The 16,162-nt window shown below is 42.3% G+C and overlaps 1 protein-coding gene across 2 annotated transcripts; it reads right to left on the bottom strand.

The window, feature by feature from the left end:
- Window positions 1-181: 181 nt before the first annotated feature.
- Window positions 182-12,883, bottom strand: LOC113478099 (GDNF-inducible zinc finger protein 1-like). Of its 2 annotated transcripts, none has more exons than XM_026844934.1 (7): window positions 12,453-12,883; window positions 6,259-7,566; window positions 4,228-5,151; window positions 2,613-2,707; window positions 2,209-2,376; window positions 1,572-1,729; window positions 182-735 (listed from the first exon to the last, which is right to left on the bottom strand). In XM_026844934.1, exons 2-7 carry the CDS (start codon window positions 7,563-7,565, stop codon window positions 490-492), a joined length of 2,898 nt encoding a protein of 965 aa, XP_026700735.1. In that variant the 5' UTR covers window position 7,566; window positions 12,453-12,883; the 3' UTR covers window positions 182-489. The 2 variants fall into 2 exon arrangements, with proteins under 2 accessions (XP_026700735.1, XP_026700736.1); XM_026844935.1 differs by lacking the exon at window positions 12,453-12,883 and adding an exon at window positions 9,192-9,827.
- Between the last annotated feature and the right edge of the window lie 3,279 nt (window positions 12,884-16,162).

Below are 16,162 nucleotides of genomic sequence, written 5' to 3' on the forward strand. Positions count from 1 at the left end.
CGGAGCCCGCCACGGCGCACGCGCGGCCACGGCGCGCAGGAAGTGGCGTCAGGGGGCGCGACGCACGTCGCTAGGCAACGCGGCCGCCCCTCCGAGACACTCAGCCCCGCGTTGTTCCTTACCCAAGTAACAAGTTTTCTGCGGGCAAATCCATACAAATAAATAAGTTCGGGAGGGGTGGCCACTGACGTTGTGAGCGCATCTTTATTGCAAACCAAAGCGGTAATTTCCAGCTACAGCACCGCACCCGTGTACGCTTTCACAGAGAGATACCCTGGGATGTACCATGAGGTTGTAAAAAAAAAAACCCAACTCTGTACAGACCTCAAATCTAACCTGCATAAATACTTTTAAGAACAGTTACGACCTCCTCCTGGGACCGTAGTGCCTGTAACTCCTGCTCACCTGCATGAAGACGTTGCAGAACTTGACGTCTGAGATAATCTGGCCTATTAGGCCCGGAGAGACCGCAGTTTTCTGGGGATAACTTTACAAGTATAAAAGGGAGCGATCGGTGTCTTCTGCGTTACTAACGCTAGATGGCACATGTTCTACTTTTTTAAGAACAATGCTTTCTGGTTTATAAAGTTTACCTTGGTCAACTGACCAAATTTCCGGTGCAGAGTCTTCACCTATACAGGCTTCTGAGAATGTTTCTATTTTGGACCAATTATGGTCTTTTTTGGTTGTAAGATCTATTAAAAAACTTCTCCAGTGAACATTCCGGTCATGAATCTATTAAAAAAAAAAAAAAAAAAAGGGAAAACGATTGTATCTGATTTTTTCCTAATGAAAACTTTAATAAGTGAAGATTTAATCTAGTGCACAATCAAATAGTATCAGAGTTAACTCTGTGATACTGTGCTCAAGTGCAAAAGCTGAACTCTGAAATGCAAGAACAAGTCTGTTTTGAGAACACTGAACTGATTTTCTGGCTCCGCTATCACGGAACGCTTCCAAAAGAAGCTAGGATTTTAGGATATAGGCAAACATTAACTTAAAAACTTGTAATTGGAAAAACCCCTTATGCTCTGTCTTAGCAGTCACTTCAAGGCCCTGAAGGTCTCTGAAAACAGCTAAACTCAGCAATCCATTTTTCAGCATATCACAATGCTGAAAAGAGGCAAAATCATGTTCACCTGCAACACAAAGACCTTATAAACCATCATGTTGTGGCCTCTGTGTAAAAGACTTAAGACTGCAAGACTAGTATCACAAAACATGGTACCATTCTGTTTTTAAGAAAAGGATGCAATCAGTAATAAGCATTTTAAATAGCTAGTCCTTCCTCATATGTTTTCACAAGACTAGATTTTCCATTTGAAGACAATACAAGTACTTGGGGGATGAATGCTTTGACAGCCAGCAGTGGGAGCTGCTGTGCTGCTGAAGGAAAATTCTGCACACTTCAGAAATAAATTTTTAAAAGCTGTGTGTAGATGGTAGATCAATCCCCCAACCCTAATACTCCTCACCAACATAAGCCCTCATTAAGGCAAGAAACTTTTCTCAGTAGTTAAATGTCACCGCCGCAGTCTGCCTGCCACACTGACACACAAGAGGCAGCGTACCGACACGTGTCTGCGCAAGGTGGACATGTCCGTGAAGGTTCTCTCGCAAGCTCTGCACTTGTACGGCTTCTCCCCGGTGTGAATGCGCTGATGGCGGCGGAGAGCGCCCTGTTGGGTGAACGTTTTCCCACACTGCTCGCAGAAATATGGACGGGTCTCTAAAAACAACAAAACCCAAGAAGCAGGTTCTTTTGGCCCTGATTTCAGCAAACAAAAAGCCTAAAGGTTTTTCACTGAAAAGATCGATATTGATAAAGGGAAGTACATAGGAGATACACACTTGGGGCCCTGGGTTTTAAAGTTATGCGATAAATGTTTCTTGACTGCAAAGGAAAGCCTGAAAACAGCTCCCTGATCTTGCAAGGGGAATAACAGTAACTACACTCTCTGCTCCTTCTGCTCTGACATCCTTCAACAGCACCAAACGGGCCTCAGTCTTCTGGGCAAGCATCATCCAATACAAGACACTACTGTGCCCTGTTTAACAAGAGAAGCCCTGCTTCTCTTCATCACCTAATTCAGGGAGCTTATAAAAGTGATTCGGGAATAAAATGTCACCATCCAAACTGGAAAGTGATTCAGACCCAACCTCGCAGTGCCATTTATTTTTCCAGCCCTGAATAGTTTGTTTTGTTACCTGCATGGACATTACTGTGCTGGGCTAGCGAGGCTCTCAGTCCAAACGTCTTCCCACAAACCTCACACTTGTAGGGCTTAGCACCCATGTGGCATCGTTTATGGCATTTTAAGTATTCGTTGGTGGCAAAATGTTTTCCACACACATCACATTTAAAAAGACGCTCTCCTGAGTAAAGAGAGAAAGATATTCTGAATTCTTTCAGCAGAATTTTGTACTTCAAAGGTGGTTTTAAAATGTCTTTCTATCCTTAGTAGTTTCCTTTCAGGTACTTGAAGTCTCTTCTGTGAGTCACAAAACAAAAAGTGTGCGTGCATCTTCAAATCCCAGCTAGAAATTTCTATGGTATAAAGGGAGGTGATGGGAAAAAACAGATGGAAAGAATAGAAGTATTTAACACCTACCTGTGTGGGTCCGTTTGTGGCCAGTTAGTTTGCCTTTATCAGCAAAGCAAGCCCCACAGTCCTCACAAATATATGGCTTTTCCCCAGTATGGGACCTAAATGAAGTGAAACATAAATGAGTATTAATAAATTAGCTCTTGTGCGTTCTTAAAATAATGTATCTGCAATGATGTTCTACACACTACAGGCAGTATACTTCATGTTTTAAATGAAGTGGAAAAAAGTACATTCTGCTCAGTCATGAAATAGAGTGTTTACAAGTATGGGTGCTACACCTAAGCACTAAAATTCCCATTTAAGGTCTACCTTTTCCTCACTCTCAGGCCCTAAAAAAATTCACCTTTTTTCCCCCAAGTTATAGCTCAGCATTGGAAGGGAGAAAGCAGGAAACATGACAGGCTGCTGCTGTGCTAGAGGCTGAAAGTGCATCCAGATTGTCCCCAGCACAATGCCAGCAGCAGATCTCTTGGGACACTGTGGGCCACATTCTTGACTTCCATAATCTCAGCCTCATGTCCTCTGGCCTGCAAACTTTAACTGGCAGGATATTCCCATTTTTAAGACAAAAGGCAGGCAAGCAGTATTTCTGAATCCATACTAGACATCTGATTTTAAACTAGCTCAAATCAGAGAAAGTCTGAGCCTCCTGTTTGGTCTGAACACCGTGCTCTCCCTTATTCCAACCCAAACAGTATGATGTGCAAAAGCATGGATAATTTTGAGTTGTTAGGCAAAATGCTGCAAATATGATACAGCCAGTTACCAAACACAAACGCCATGAGTCACTGGTTTGTTGCAGTCATACTGCACCCCACACGCAGCACAGATCTGCTGCGTTTCAGCTGACAGATTATCTTGACATCTAAAAAGATGTTTTGCTGGTCCTGAATCGGTATACCTCACAATTTTTTAAATCGCTGTAAGAATGCTTAGGAGACAGAAGAAAGCTACTGTCCCCATTGTAGGAGTCCACAGTCTCCAGAAACAGATTCTCCCACCTTGTTTACCCCTCCAGCAGTTAACTTCCTCTTATAACCTATCTGTTGTGCACCCTGTTTGGAGAAAGATGGGAAATTCCATAGGATGATTCACCCTCTCCTGGGAGAGAACACATTTAACACAGACACCACCAGTTAGAAACTCATCCTGTCTAGCGCCAATGACTACAGAGGGCGCCCAAATGAGAAGTCCAGTTTTTGTATTGCATACAAGTGAAATTCCACACTAAATGACTTGCTCAGAGTGATAAAGAGTGACAGGGCTCAGCATCTGAGTCCCTGAGGTCCCTGACTTCAGCCTATGCTACTTGTTATCAGTAAAGGACATCATCTTATTTTGAAGACTGTCTCAAATGACTGGCTTTTGCTTATAAGTTCGGATAAAGCATGTTTCAAAATCCCTACCAAAACTGATGCAATGACCAGCTGCAGGCAAAGCCTTTACGCAAAAGAATTAATCACAGATAATACAGAAGAAATTATATCCCAGTGTTCCTGTCGTAAGGACATGCAAGGAGAATGACTCAGGACGGGGAAGTCAGAAGAGGAAAAAGAAGCACTGAAGTACACCAGGCATGCAGGGAGTGGTAATGGGAGAAGCAGTACTGTAGGCTAACCTTGTATGGATCTTAAGTTGTGATGGCTGAGCAAATTTTGAATGACAAATGCCACATTCGTAAGGTTTTTCTCCTGTATGCGTCCGCATATGAAACACTAGTGCTGTTCGGGAGCTGAGGATCTTCCCACAGACAGAGCAGAGAGGGCGTTTGACTCTGCCTTCATGCTTCCGCATATAATGTGTCCTCACATCTCTCTTTCTTTTAAAAGTAGCATTGCAAAGGGTGCAAGCAAACTGCCTTTCTTCAGTGTGGACACATGCTCGGTGCTCCTTCCAGCTGTTGTAACTAGCAAACGACTTGCTGCAGATGTCACACTGATAGACTTTACCAGGCAAGCACTGATGGACATCTCTGCAGTGATCCACATACTTTTTCCAGGAAACAAACTGCTCATTACACTTATCACATCTTATTACATAAGCAGATTTCTTATTCACCCCACTTTTATTTACCTTCTTTATTTTAAACTCTTCATCTGATTCATGTTCTTTACCATCCTTCTCATTAGCGTATTCATCATCCTCATCCTCCTCCTCAGTACAGACCTCCTCATTATCTCTACTATCTTCAACTTCTGAATACCCCACTCCGTAATCTAGCTCCTCCTCGCCCTTCACACTCATTTCACCTTCATCTTCATTCCCCTCTTCACTCATTTTTTCACTTCTTGCTTCAGCTGCCTTACATTTCTGCTTCTGTTCTCGGTCATTGCTACAGTCTGTTTTGGTAACAGATGAACCCCTGGGTTCTTCCTCATGACCGGTGGGCTCTTCATGCCTTGCACACTTTTGTTGCTCAGCCTCCGATATCTCTCCATTGGGATCTTTGTCACAGCTTGTTGCATTCGGTCTATGCACAGGCGGAACTACCATCCAATAGACAGGCATAAGTTTCCTCTCTTGCCCAGACTTATGGATTTTTCTGTTAAAACAAACAACAGAGCACAACTCCAATAAATTTAATTGTTTCAACTCAGACGTTTGCCTTGGAGGAAGAGTCATTTCCTTTTAATTGCTCTTTGCATCATTTAAGAAATTAACAGCATGTTTGGAGAGCTGAACAACAGGGAAATTTTGTGGAGTTGGACCAGATAATCAAAGAACATTTAAATGTATCAGTTTATCAAGGATGGTGCCTCTCAAGTATACATATTCTAGTGACTATATGACTAGTAACATAGGATGGACTGCAAATGTTCCTCCAAGGCCATGGTGGATGGGATAAGAAATTATAGACTTAAACCAATGGAAATATAGATTAAATGCCTATATGGAGAAACAAAATAGACCCCCTTGTAAGCCATCAGTTGAAGAGGTTTACTTGTCACTCCTCTGTGTGTGGAATAAGTAATGTCATTACATTGTGACACATCTGGAATGTTTTTTTTTTCTGCTACTGGACTGAGCTGCAGATCAATTTTAACATTTTTTAAAAAGGAAGCTGAGTAGAAATCCACCTATCTTCTGTACCACACAGCCAGGGTACAGAGAAGTTTGACATGTAAAGTGGCTTTTGCAGTTCTGGAAACTACTGTGCAATTTCAACATCTTGTTTTCAGTCAGGCAGCACTTAATAAGCCTATCTGGAAGCTCACGCTACCCAATAAAACAGCACACAGACCCATGGAAACCATAATAAAAAGCACACAGTGCCCTGATGCTTACGAAATGGGCGTTTTCTTGTGCATTTTAAACAGATGCCAATTCTTCTCGGGCTCCTATTTAAAAACCCAAATTTGAGGCTTCCAAAATCACCTAAGAGATCCGGTTGTGTTAAGCCTCCTTTGATTCAATGGGAAACATTTGCCTAAATTCCCAGTTTGGGAGACCTCAATCCAGTATTCTGGACTGAGCGCTTGACGAGGTCAGCAGTAAAACTCTGTGCCTATTTCAACATGCTTCTGATCAGATCCAAGGGATTCTGGAACTAAAGCAGTGAGGACTTCAGGAACACCTTTATCCTGGTGCCCAGAGAGAAAACACATTTTCCTGCAGGTGCACGGGTGGACACACACAGAGAATGCTGTACCTTACGTGAGTATTGTAAGCAGACCTCTGAGCAAAGCTGGAGGGGCAGCGTTCACATTTATAAGGTTTCTCCCCTGTGTGCGTTCGTATATGGACTGTCAGGCCACATTTGGAACTGATGACCTTGTCGCAGTATGGGCAGGACTGAGGATCCTGCTTCTTCTCATGCACCCTGCGGATATGGTCGTTTATGTCCTTCTGGCGCTTAAACCTCTTGTCACAAAACATGCAGTAGAAGCCCCACTCATCACTATGGACAGCGAGGCAGTGCTGCCGGAGGTTCTGGTGAGTGGAGAAGAGCTGCTCACATGTGTTACAGCCGTACTTGACAGCCAGATTAACATCATGCTTGAGCTCCAAGTGTGACTGGTACTGCTTAATAACACGGAATGATTCATTGCACTTCTTACACGCGATCTGCGGCAAGACTTTTGCCACGTGCCGCGGTGATTTCCTACGTTCTGTTTTACTGGCAAATTTGGAAATTAAACTGTTTTTATCTTTCCACTGCTCAGGCAGAGCATTCTTCATCACCATGCAGGCTTCCTTTGACTCAGCCTGACTTAGGAGAGAATGACTACTTTCGTTTTCCAGACTAGTAATATCCATGCTGAGTCTGCTGCTGATATCTGTTTTGTTACATTTTGATAGCTTTGCTGTCCTGGATTTTGGTGCTGGAAAAGCAGTGTCCTCTTGCTCCAGGCTTGTCGGTTGCCCTTCAATGAGTTCGTAGCCAGCCAGCAACTTTTTATGTTTTTGCCTATCCCAAAGTTTCCTCTGCATGGGTATTGCCACAACTTGGGAAGAGTTACTGAGTTTGCGGTCCTCCTCTTGCTGGATGTGAGTCCACTGTGGCCCACCATTTTCACAGAGCTGACCTTTCAGATGGAGGCTCAAATCTAAGCCCTTCCTGCCCTCTGATTTTACTTCTTCACAAATGTCAAGCAAATCCTTGCATTCAAGTCTTTTGGCTATTTCTTTCATCCGTTGCAGTTTTTCTGCTTCAATCTCCACTTCTGCAGTGTAAACAAACTTCAGGAACGAGGTGAACTCTTCTGTGTAAATGTCTTGCAGAGTCACTGTGCAATTCTTGGTATCCAGCATCTCATCATGCAGGAAAAGTCCTCTGAAATAATTGCTGGAAGCTGCCAAGACAGCTTTGTGAACCAGAAACTCCTCCTGAATTCCAAGATGTTGTGTATGAACCGTCACATCACAGAGGTGACCGAACTGGTACAGAGAATGCAGTGCCCTCAAGAGGTTCGGAGCAGCAACCTTGGATTTCATTAGAATTTTCTTTTTCTCCATCCTGCCAGAAAAAACAGACAAGTGTTTGAATGCTTGCTCTCCCCTTTTCCATGAGCTATCTTTTCATTCATATCAATCACTTAAAAAGCTCAGTAGAGATCCATGTCCTAATTCCTAATTTACAAGACATGACAAAGACCTCAAGGTTACTTCTATCAATGAAACTATCATCAGCAAACACTCTTGGTTTATTAGTCACAGATTTAGATTTATACTCTAGGATAACCCTTCAGAGTGAATACTCTGTAGCACAGATGGTAACAGTAATGAAATATGAGTAACACAGCTTAATAATAAAACATTCTTCATACAAGCACTTTTTTAACAGTAAAGGTCACAACAATTTACAGTGGAAACAAGCATCTTTCCCCACTCTTGTACAAAGGGAGAACTGAAGCATAACAAGTCACTTCCGATTGTTTCCAGGCTCATGTTGAAACAGAGCCTGCGTTTTCACAGTTGCACCACACTCCACTCATTGTGCCAGGCATCACCCTTTTGACACAAGCAGAGTGATAAATCTTTGGATCTTGTTCAATTTTGTTTCTGTATTTTTCCCCATGTAACCAATCAGACATAGGGGTTAATAATGATAGTAAGCTTCTATTGTATTTTGCCATTTAAACAATATACAGGGACAAAGTACATATCTGGAAATAACTATACATTTTCTGAGGAGGTATTATAAAAGTGTTTTATTTGAAAAATATTTCAAAACTGTTACTTCTCAATCAACAAATAGAGTGGTCAGAAGTTTTTTGACATTTTCAGAAAGAACAATTTGCATTTCCCACCAGCTCTAGAAACAGACACTAGCTATTATTACAGTAAATCTGATCCCCAAGAACTCTGTGGCTTTGCTGTCTCAACCTGCATGTGACATTTATACTGTTGGAAGAAGTCTCATTTACCCTTGCCCTTAAAGCACAGTAACGATGCTGTCAACCTTAAGGAGGCCTTTAGATGCTCTGATCTGATCCTTTAAGCTGATATTCCTGATCTAGCATAGTTTTTAAATGCCTGTTATTTAGCACATGCTTACAACAGCTTTGTAACCAAAGGAAGAATGTTAGGCCAAAATAAACAGACGAATCAGATTGTTATTGCTTAAAGGCTCCGTTTAAGCTTGGCTTGCTGCACTTCCTTCTCACAGTAATAATGGTTGGCAGAAAATGACACAAAACTGTACTTTCACTTCTCATCTGAATTATGTTTGACATTATATTAAATACATTCCTGGCAGATATAAACTATGTGATTAAGAAGACAAATGTGTCTTCAACATAAAGTACCAGGAAGTTGAATACAATACATAGCTTAGACTGAAGAGGTTTGAATAGCAAGCTTAAGAGAGAGCTTTGAGAATACTCTTCCTATTACAAGCTACCACAGCAAGCACCACAGAGGATAATCATCTTCTAATCTGTAAGGCACAAATCACTCAGTGCTTGTGACAGCCTAAATAATGTTTTAAGAACAGCCTTTAAAGTTTTAAACTAATTTTCTAATGACCCCATTAAGTGCCACTGGAATGTGTACTACTATGTTTGTAGGAAGTGGACAAGATTTCTACTAGATATAAAATGTCTGTAAATTTGAGTTATGTGGAACCTCAAACATTTGTACTTAAATGGGGGGTTGATCCCGAGTACTCAATGAGCTCCTGTGAGAAATTCCACCCCAAGCAATGTGACTGCTTGGGATCCCAGCCGGTGCAGAACCTCCTCACTCCCACACTCCTTCCTGCTAGCAAGTTCAAAGATGTTTACTCAGAGAAAAGAAAACAAAAATATTACTAAAGGAAAAATACTTAGAAAAAGTAACCAGAAGAAAAAAACAAAGGTGTTGAAATATCCCATATAAGCTAGAAACTGAGGAGGGGGATGTGCAAAAGAGCATTGTCTAAAATCTATCAGAAAAGGACTGCTCGCATTCAGACTCCTACAAGCGTTCAGTCTTTGCCTTATGAATTCTGACCAGCAGGCATCTTTAAAACACTCCCAACTCCACATCTGCCAACTATTCCCTACCAACGATCACCAGCTATGGGGAAACAATCCTATCAGCTCCTACAGCACACTTGCAGGCTGCAGGAAAAAGTACTGATTCAGAGGTTAATACCAAATTCAGTCCACAAATTCACAAAAGCTTCCAGTTAATCTGTCCCCTGGTTTGCCCTTCTTAATGTTTTCCATCAAGATATGCTTCTTCATTTCTGTGCAGAACTGACCCCAGCATTGCGAAGCTCACTGATCAGTAGTGCTTAAAAAAAAAAAAAAAAAAAAAAAAAAAAAATAATGTGCTCCCATGTGAGCTCTACTAACACAAATATCTGATACTAAGCCAAATGGAGAGGTATGTTCCAACATCATCTCTTTAGTTCAGCTGGTTCTAGATTAAATCAGCCCAGAAATCGTTTACTGAAATGCCTTTCCAATGAAAAATGCCACAAATTAATCAATTTTCATCATATTTTTTTCTTCAGAAAAAATGAGACTGTACTTTTTGTTACCATTTGGAAAGGAGATTTATATTTAGTTTTCTGAAGTGGTGTTGAATATAGTTTGCTTTTATATGTAAGATTGTATGTAAGATTATTTTTTTTCCCCTAAAAAAAGTTCAGTTAATAGAAGATTTCTACGTGTTTTGCTTTCACGTCGAGGGTAAAGAAGGAGCTTCTTATCCCCAGTGAATTAAAAAAGCTGGTTTTGCCTTGCTCGTTACAGTTCATTAACACTTAATGATGAGAGAAGATTCTTGAGGAATTCTCATGCACAGCAATGGAAATGAGGATGATAAATATGGCAGTAAATTGTCCAGTTACTGAAACAGAGAAGGAGGTATTTTGTTCTAATTGCAGGTTAACATTGGCTTGAAACAACCACCAGTAATCGAATAGGAAAAATAATAGTAACATCATTAATAGGTCTAATTCTATCCCTCCATTTATGAATGTAAGTGGTCTTCATTACCTTCACTTTCACCTCCAACTACAACCTTAAACCAAGTATTCCCAGGGCTGCAACCCCATCTCTTTTGCTTTCCAGTGATCCTGCCAGCCCACATCTCAAAAGCATCAGCACTTCCCTCTCCTGCCCTAGTGCAAACACACTGCCCTAACCCGGCAGAACAAGATGCAGAACAAGATGCCGAGTGGCACCGCAGGACGGTCAGGAAGGCAGAAAAAGCACAATGCAGCAGGAGGAGCACGCTCAGCTGCCCCACAGCTCCTCTGTTTTTACTCATGCCCTCAGAAACTCTCTTGGAGCTGCTCCGAGAAGGTGGCAGGGTTCACAGCCCATGGGAAGGAAAGTGCTACTGATCACTGTGGGTTGTCGTGAACCAGTTACCACTTATGAAACCAGCAAGCAAAAGGGAGCTGGTTAGAGGTTAACAGCCCTAATAAATATCCTGATGTACCCAGAAGCTACTTCTGAAAGAAGCGAGTTGCTAGTCTCTGAGATGCTGACTTCAGTAGGAAGATTCAAATGAAACCAACATTTTTTTTCCACAGGTTGCATTTTATGGGTTCGTTTGTAACTTCTTTCAGCTTTTTACCTGGTAATAAAGGAATAAATACTTTAAAGACATCTGCAGGAAGAATAGCAAATATTTCTAAAACGTCGTTTCTTGGATTTTTGCTGTTCACATCTACGTTGCAATTTCTATAGGCCTGAGCTGTAACTAGTGTGATATGGTATAGCCCTTTTGAAATGAAGGCAGTGAAGGTATACTCATTTATACACCCAAGTATCTGGGGAGAAAAACCCAACAGGTCAAAGAAATTGAGTTGCGTACTTCTCAAGAAAAATCTGTTATTTCACAGAAATATGCCTTGCTTTTTGCAAAGTATAGATAATCTTTGGTTACTTAATTTTCCCTGAACCTTTTCAATTAGATCTTAAGTTTCACTTCAGAGAAGCTAGGAGGAAATTCTTCCTTCTTTTCCCAGGGAGGGTTCCTTCAAACTCTCAATAGCTGTATGCAGATGAACAAAGGGCCCTGACTGTGACTGAAACGAGAACCCTTGAAATATTGATAGTGCTAGGTTAAAAAAAAAAAAAAAATTCTAGTATGCTCTTACTTGATCATCTTTACCCTCTGCAGAAACTGGCAAAATATCTCTTTGAAGTGCTAGTATGGCTTAAGAGTGTGTAATCGCTCCTCTTGATACCTGAGCTACCACTTGGTAAAATAAGCCCAACATCATAACAGCAGTGGAACACCCCAGATCTTGATTGATAAAATGAACTGCTCAAGAGGTGAACCAACCAAAACTGCAGTACAACAGGCAGAGTATTTCAGAACACGCAAACCGCCCTAAGCAAAGGGCAGTAAGACTCATTGCCACAGATGCATAAGACCTAGCTTCAGTCCTCAAACAACCCATACTTGTGATATTTTTTCTGACTGCTGCTTTGTTTTTTCCTGTAAAAATCAGGTAATGTTTGCCTGTCTTAAAGATGGATTGTGATGATAAATATACATTAATACCAGTGAGACCATAAGCTAACATAGGTGAAAAACAGTTATTACGAAGACATATGTAACAGTTGGAGTTACTCAACTGCATTAATCATCTGGAAAACTAAGCTTATTCACGTAAGTTCCCACGAGACAGATACATAAAGTTAGGTACGTCAGGGCACTGAATCGCAACAACCACCGCACCTCTCCTGCCACAGTTTCTCACCTGTTTGTGGCTGGATGAGGAATTGCCATCCAGAGCATCCCAATTTATCCACCAGCACACTGCTGGACAAATTCCTCCAAAAGTCCTTTAAAGATATTTGGGTCTTTTTTTAAAAAAAAAAAACAAAAACAAAAAACAAAAAACCAACGTTCCGAGCTTTGATTTCTGCTATGCTAAAAAATCAAGTACATTACCTTTGAGACACAATCGGAAAAGTTCCTCACATGAGAAAAATCACAGCTGACTACACTTTCCAGGTGGCACAGTGCTAAGGAACACAATCCTATCTCAAAGACACCCCACCGTGTTACTCCTTACGCCGCTGACAAAATGCAGCTGCAATCGTCTTCTGGTTTTTATCATTTATTTTGTGCAGTCAACCGGTTTCTACGCACGTAACGACCTGCAGCGCGAACAGGCGCCCCGAGCCCTGCAAGGAAATCAGAAACCAAAGACATTTTTCCCTGAGCTTGACAACAGTGTGAGTCTCCTCCCGGTGTGGTAGGCGGCCAGAGCTCTGAGCAACACCGGCATGGAGACGTGAGACAGAGCGGCTGTCACCCACCACCCGCGCAGAGGACAGGTCGCCCCCAAAGACCCCGCAACGCCCCGCTCCGCTCCCGGGTGAGGCCTCGCCACGCCTGCCGCTCATGCATCGAGGCCCAGCCCGTCCTCACCATCTCCCAGTGTAGATACTAACAGATAATTGCCAGTGTTAGGAGAGGGGTTTATAGGAACTAGTTTAAGGGTCTGAATTTTGATGGGGTAAATCTTGGCTTAGGAGAAGCACAGACAGGGTCTCACATCTCCCAGAACCACTGTTTCTGCAAGACAAGCTGCAGTTTCTCATCAGTGACCCCATATCACTGTCATTCATTACATGAAATAATTTTAAACAGCCGATGGATGGGACAAGTCACTCTGTGGACTGCCAAGTACTTCAACACACAAATCTTGTTTCCAAGACAAATCACAGATAAATTCCTTCTTGGAAGCATTTTTTACTTAAATGCAGGTTTTAATCATCACATTTTAACAGCTTGTAAAAATGTTGGATGGTGATTGTAATTCCTTGAGGTAATGTAAAATAAATTCCTCCATTAAAAAAAAGATGAAGAGGCAGGCATCACTGAACGTTATTATGCTATTTAGCTTTTTCTATCACACAAGTGTGAACCTGAATCCTACAATTATCAGGCTGCTGGCCAGATATTAGAAAATATTTACACATTTATGTGAATATGAGTACTGTAGCAAAACCAGAATAAAAATACTTAGCATAAAAATAACTAGTGCAAACTCAACTTGCTTAGACTCATACAGGCCAAGAGACAAATCTAGCCTGACAGCTCCCACCAAGGAGTGCATGCTTCCACCATGAATTTGGTTTTCAACCCTGATTATTTTGTTTGTATTCGGGGAATGTTTCTATTGTCAAGACACAGCTCTAGGAGTGGAGAGAACGAGCAGCAATATGAGTGATCCATGCTAAAATGTCAGCATAATATTCCTGTATCTTAGCGCAAGGGAATGGTGTTTGCTTTTACTTTATCGGAAACCTGGTCTGCTCTACAGTTCTCACCCAGAGGAGTTGGGAGAGAAGATGAAGTGCAGGCTCCTGTCCAATTTAGTCTTGCTTTCATAAGGATTGAGTGAATTGCTGCAGAAGTTGGCAGCGCTGTTGCGCTGGGTTGTATTGGTGTGTCAATCTTTGTCGAGCTGCCCAAGAGGGATTCTCCCAATGCTCCTTCAGTGCGCCAGCAGCTGTGTGACTCCAGGCTGGATTTCACGCTACCCTCTGCCACGCATCTGATTTCTCAAGCTGGAGGAGATGATCTTGATTCTCCCAATGTCCTGGGTGCTCAGATGTACTTCAGGGGTGAATATTACCCCGTGACTTCCTAGAGCAGAAGACTGAGCCCCATCTCCCCCTCATCCATGAGAAGCATCCCAGTTTCTGGGTGGGGAGAGGGAAGGAAGGGTGTTTTATTCACTCTCTCTGAATCATTAATTCTTTGCTGCACAGTTTCAACAGGAGGGATGAAACATTTGGGAGGCAGTGGAGAAATGTCTGAATCCCCTTGGGCTGAGGAAGATGCTGGACCTGGGTGCCTCATGCATGGGGCAAGCGCTCCAGATGCAGGGCTGTTGTAATAAAACGGCGCAACAACCCATTTTGCCCTTGAAGCCAAAACACAGCAAAGCCCAGGAAAGAATCACAGCCTGGGAACACAGATTTTATCTCAGTACTTCCTTTGGCTGGGAGTGAAGGAACGAATGCATCAGGCTTTGATCGTGGTGACTAACCCCAGGAAAAGGGGAGAAGTTGGGAAGCAGTTATGCCAGCCCCGTTACTTCACTCCAGATACAGGTTCTGCTCCTACGGCACTGCAGTGTGAGAAATTTGCAGACAGTTGCCCAGGGGCATCCAGGACATCTGCAGCAAAGCAAGGAATGGAAAGGCAGTTCTGAAATTCCAGGCTGATTACTGGGCTGCCTCTTCCTCTCTGGAGCACAGAGGGTAGCTCCCCATGCACATCATCACCCGGTTGGCATTATAGTGTTTGAGATTTTGGCTCTTCCCGGTGACATTGCAGATGAGCGAAGCTGGGGTACATTTTTAGAGGCCCCAAACCCTTCCCTGGCAGCACAAGTCAAAAGCTCATTGTGCCTTTCCCCTGGACAGCCATCCTTTCCTTGTGGCTCCGGCAGAGGATGCTGCAGACTTCGGAAAGTTCAGCCTGGGCTGCAGCCCTGCTTATCCTTTCCAGGATCCAGAAATACGAAGCCGGTCGCTGCAGATATTCTGGGAAGGATAAAAAAAGGCTGATTTGAATAGTTTCCCTTGGTGGACAAATTCATCTCCCATGCTGTTCAACTGACTGTTACACTGAGAGGAATCTGACCACGTGTCTGCAGAGCCTTTGAGGAGGAGAGGGCTTCAAAATGCATTTTTCCCAAGTTTGGAGCTGATGAAACTGAAGCTCTCCTGAATAGCAGCCAAGCCACCACTCAGCAAACCTCAGTGTTGTCCCCCAAACAGAGACAGAGCTTTCAGCATAGTCTAAAAATGCAAATTCCAGACAAAATCCTAATGAAAAACAAACAGCAGGCTCTTCATCTATACAGCAGTGGTGCGTACTAGCCTCTAATGCTATTCTGCATAATACATTTTGGCATACGATTTTGCTACAGATCAAACATACCATATATACTCCCCCTTATGCTACTTATATGCTAAGGCTCAAGAAGTAGGAGTTACACATATTTTGGCAAAAAAATCCAAAATCTTGGTGTTGCTTGAAAAACATATGAATTGATAGAACTTCTTACGCATTTTTGTCTTAAAAATGAGATATTACAATATTAAAGAGAAGCAAAATTTAATTCTCAGCAAGGTACTGGTTGTTTCACTGGAGCAAACCAAAAGGAAATGGTGGCTTCTTCATCTTCAGGTGATTTGAAATGCCTTTCCAGAGAGAAAGCTTTAGATAGCCACAACTGCACTCAGTAACTGGATAACATTGTATGGTTGGTGAGAAATTAAACCAGACTATATGGACTAACAGCCCCTCCTCACTTAAAAAAATCTATGAATGTATAAATTATGTAGATTGTGTAAAATCTGTGATGTTCGCCAAGCCAATGCTAGAGGAGTCGGTTCAACCGGGCAGTTAAAAATATCCCTTCCTACCTGAGGCTTGGCTCCGCTGTGAGAACTTGGGGCTTTACAGAGCTGATGACCTTAACATCTGCCTTCGTCTGGTACCAAGATGATGAATAATCATTTGCTAAGTTGTCACTTGGAAATCAGTGTTTGTCACCTCTCTCATATTGGACTAACAGGGACTTCAGTGCATGTTCCTGCTATGGGGCTTACTTTAAACAACACAGTAAACAATTT

The sequence above is a fragment of the Athene cunicularia genome (assembly GCF_003259725.1).
Source record: "Athene cunicularia isolate RWA chromosome 3 unlocalized genomic scaffold, athCun1 chr3_part1, whole genome shotgun sequence".
Taxonomy (NCBI): Eukaryota; Metazoa; Chordata; class Aves; order Strigiformes; family Strigidae; genus Athene; species Athene cunicularia.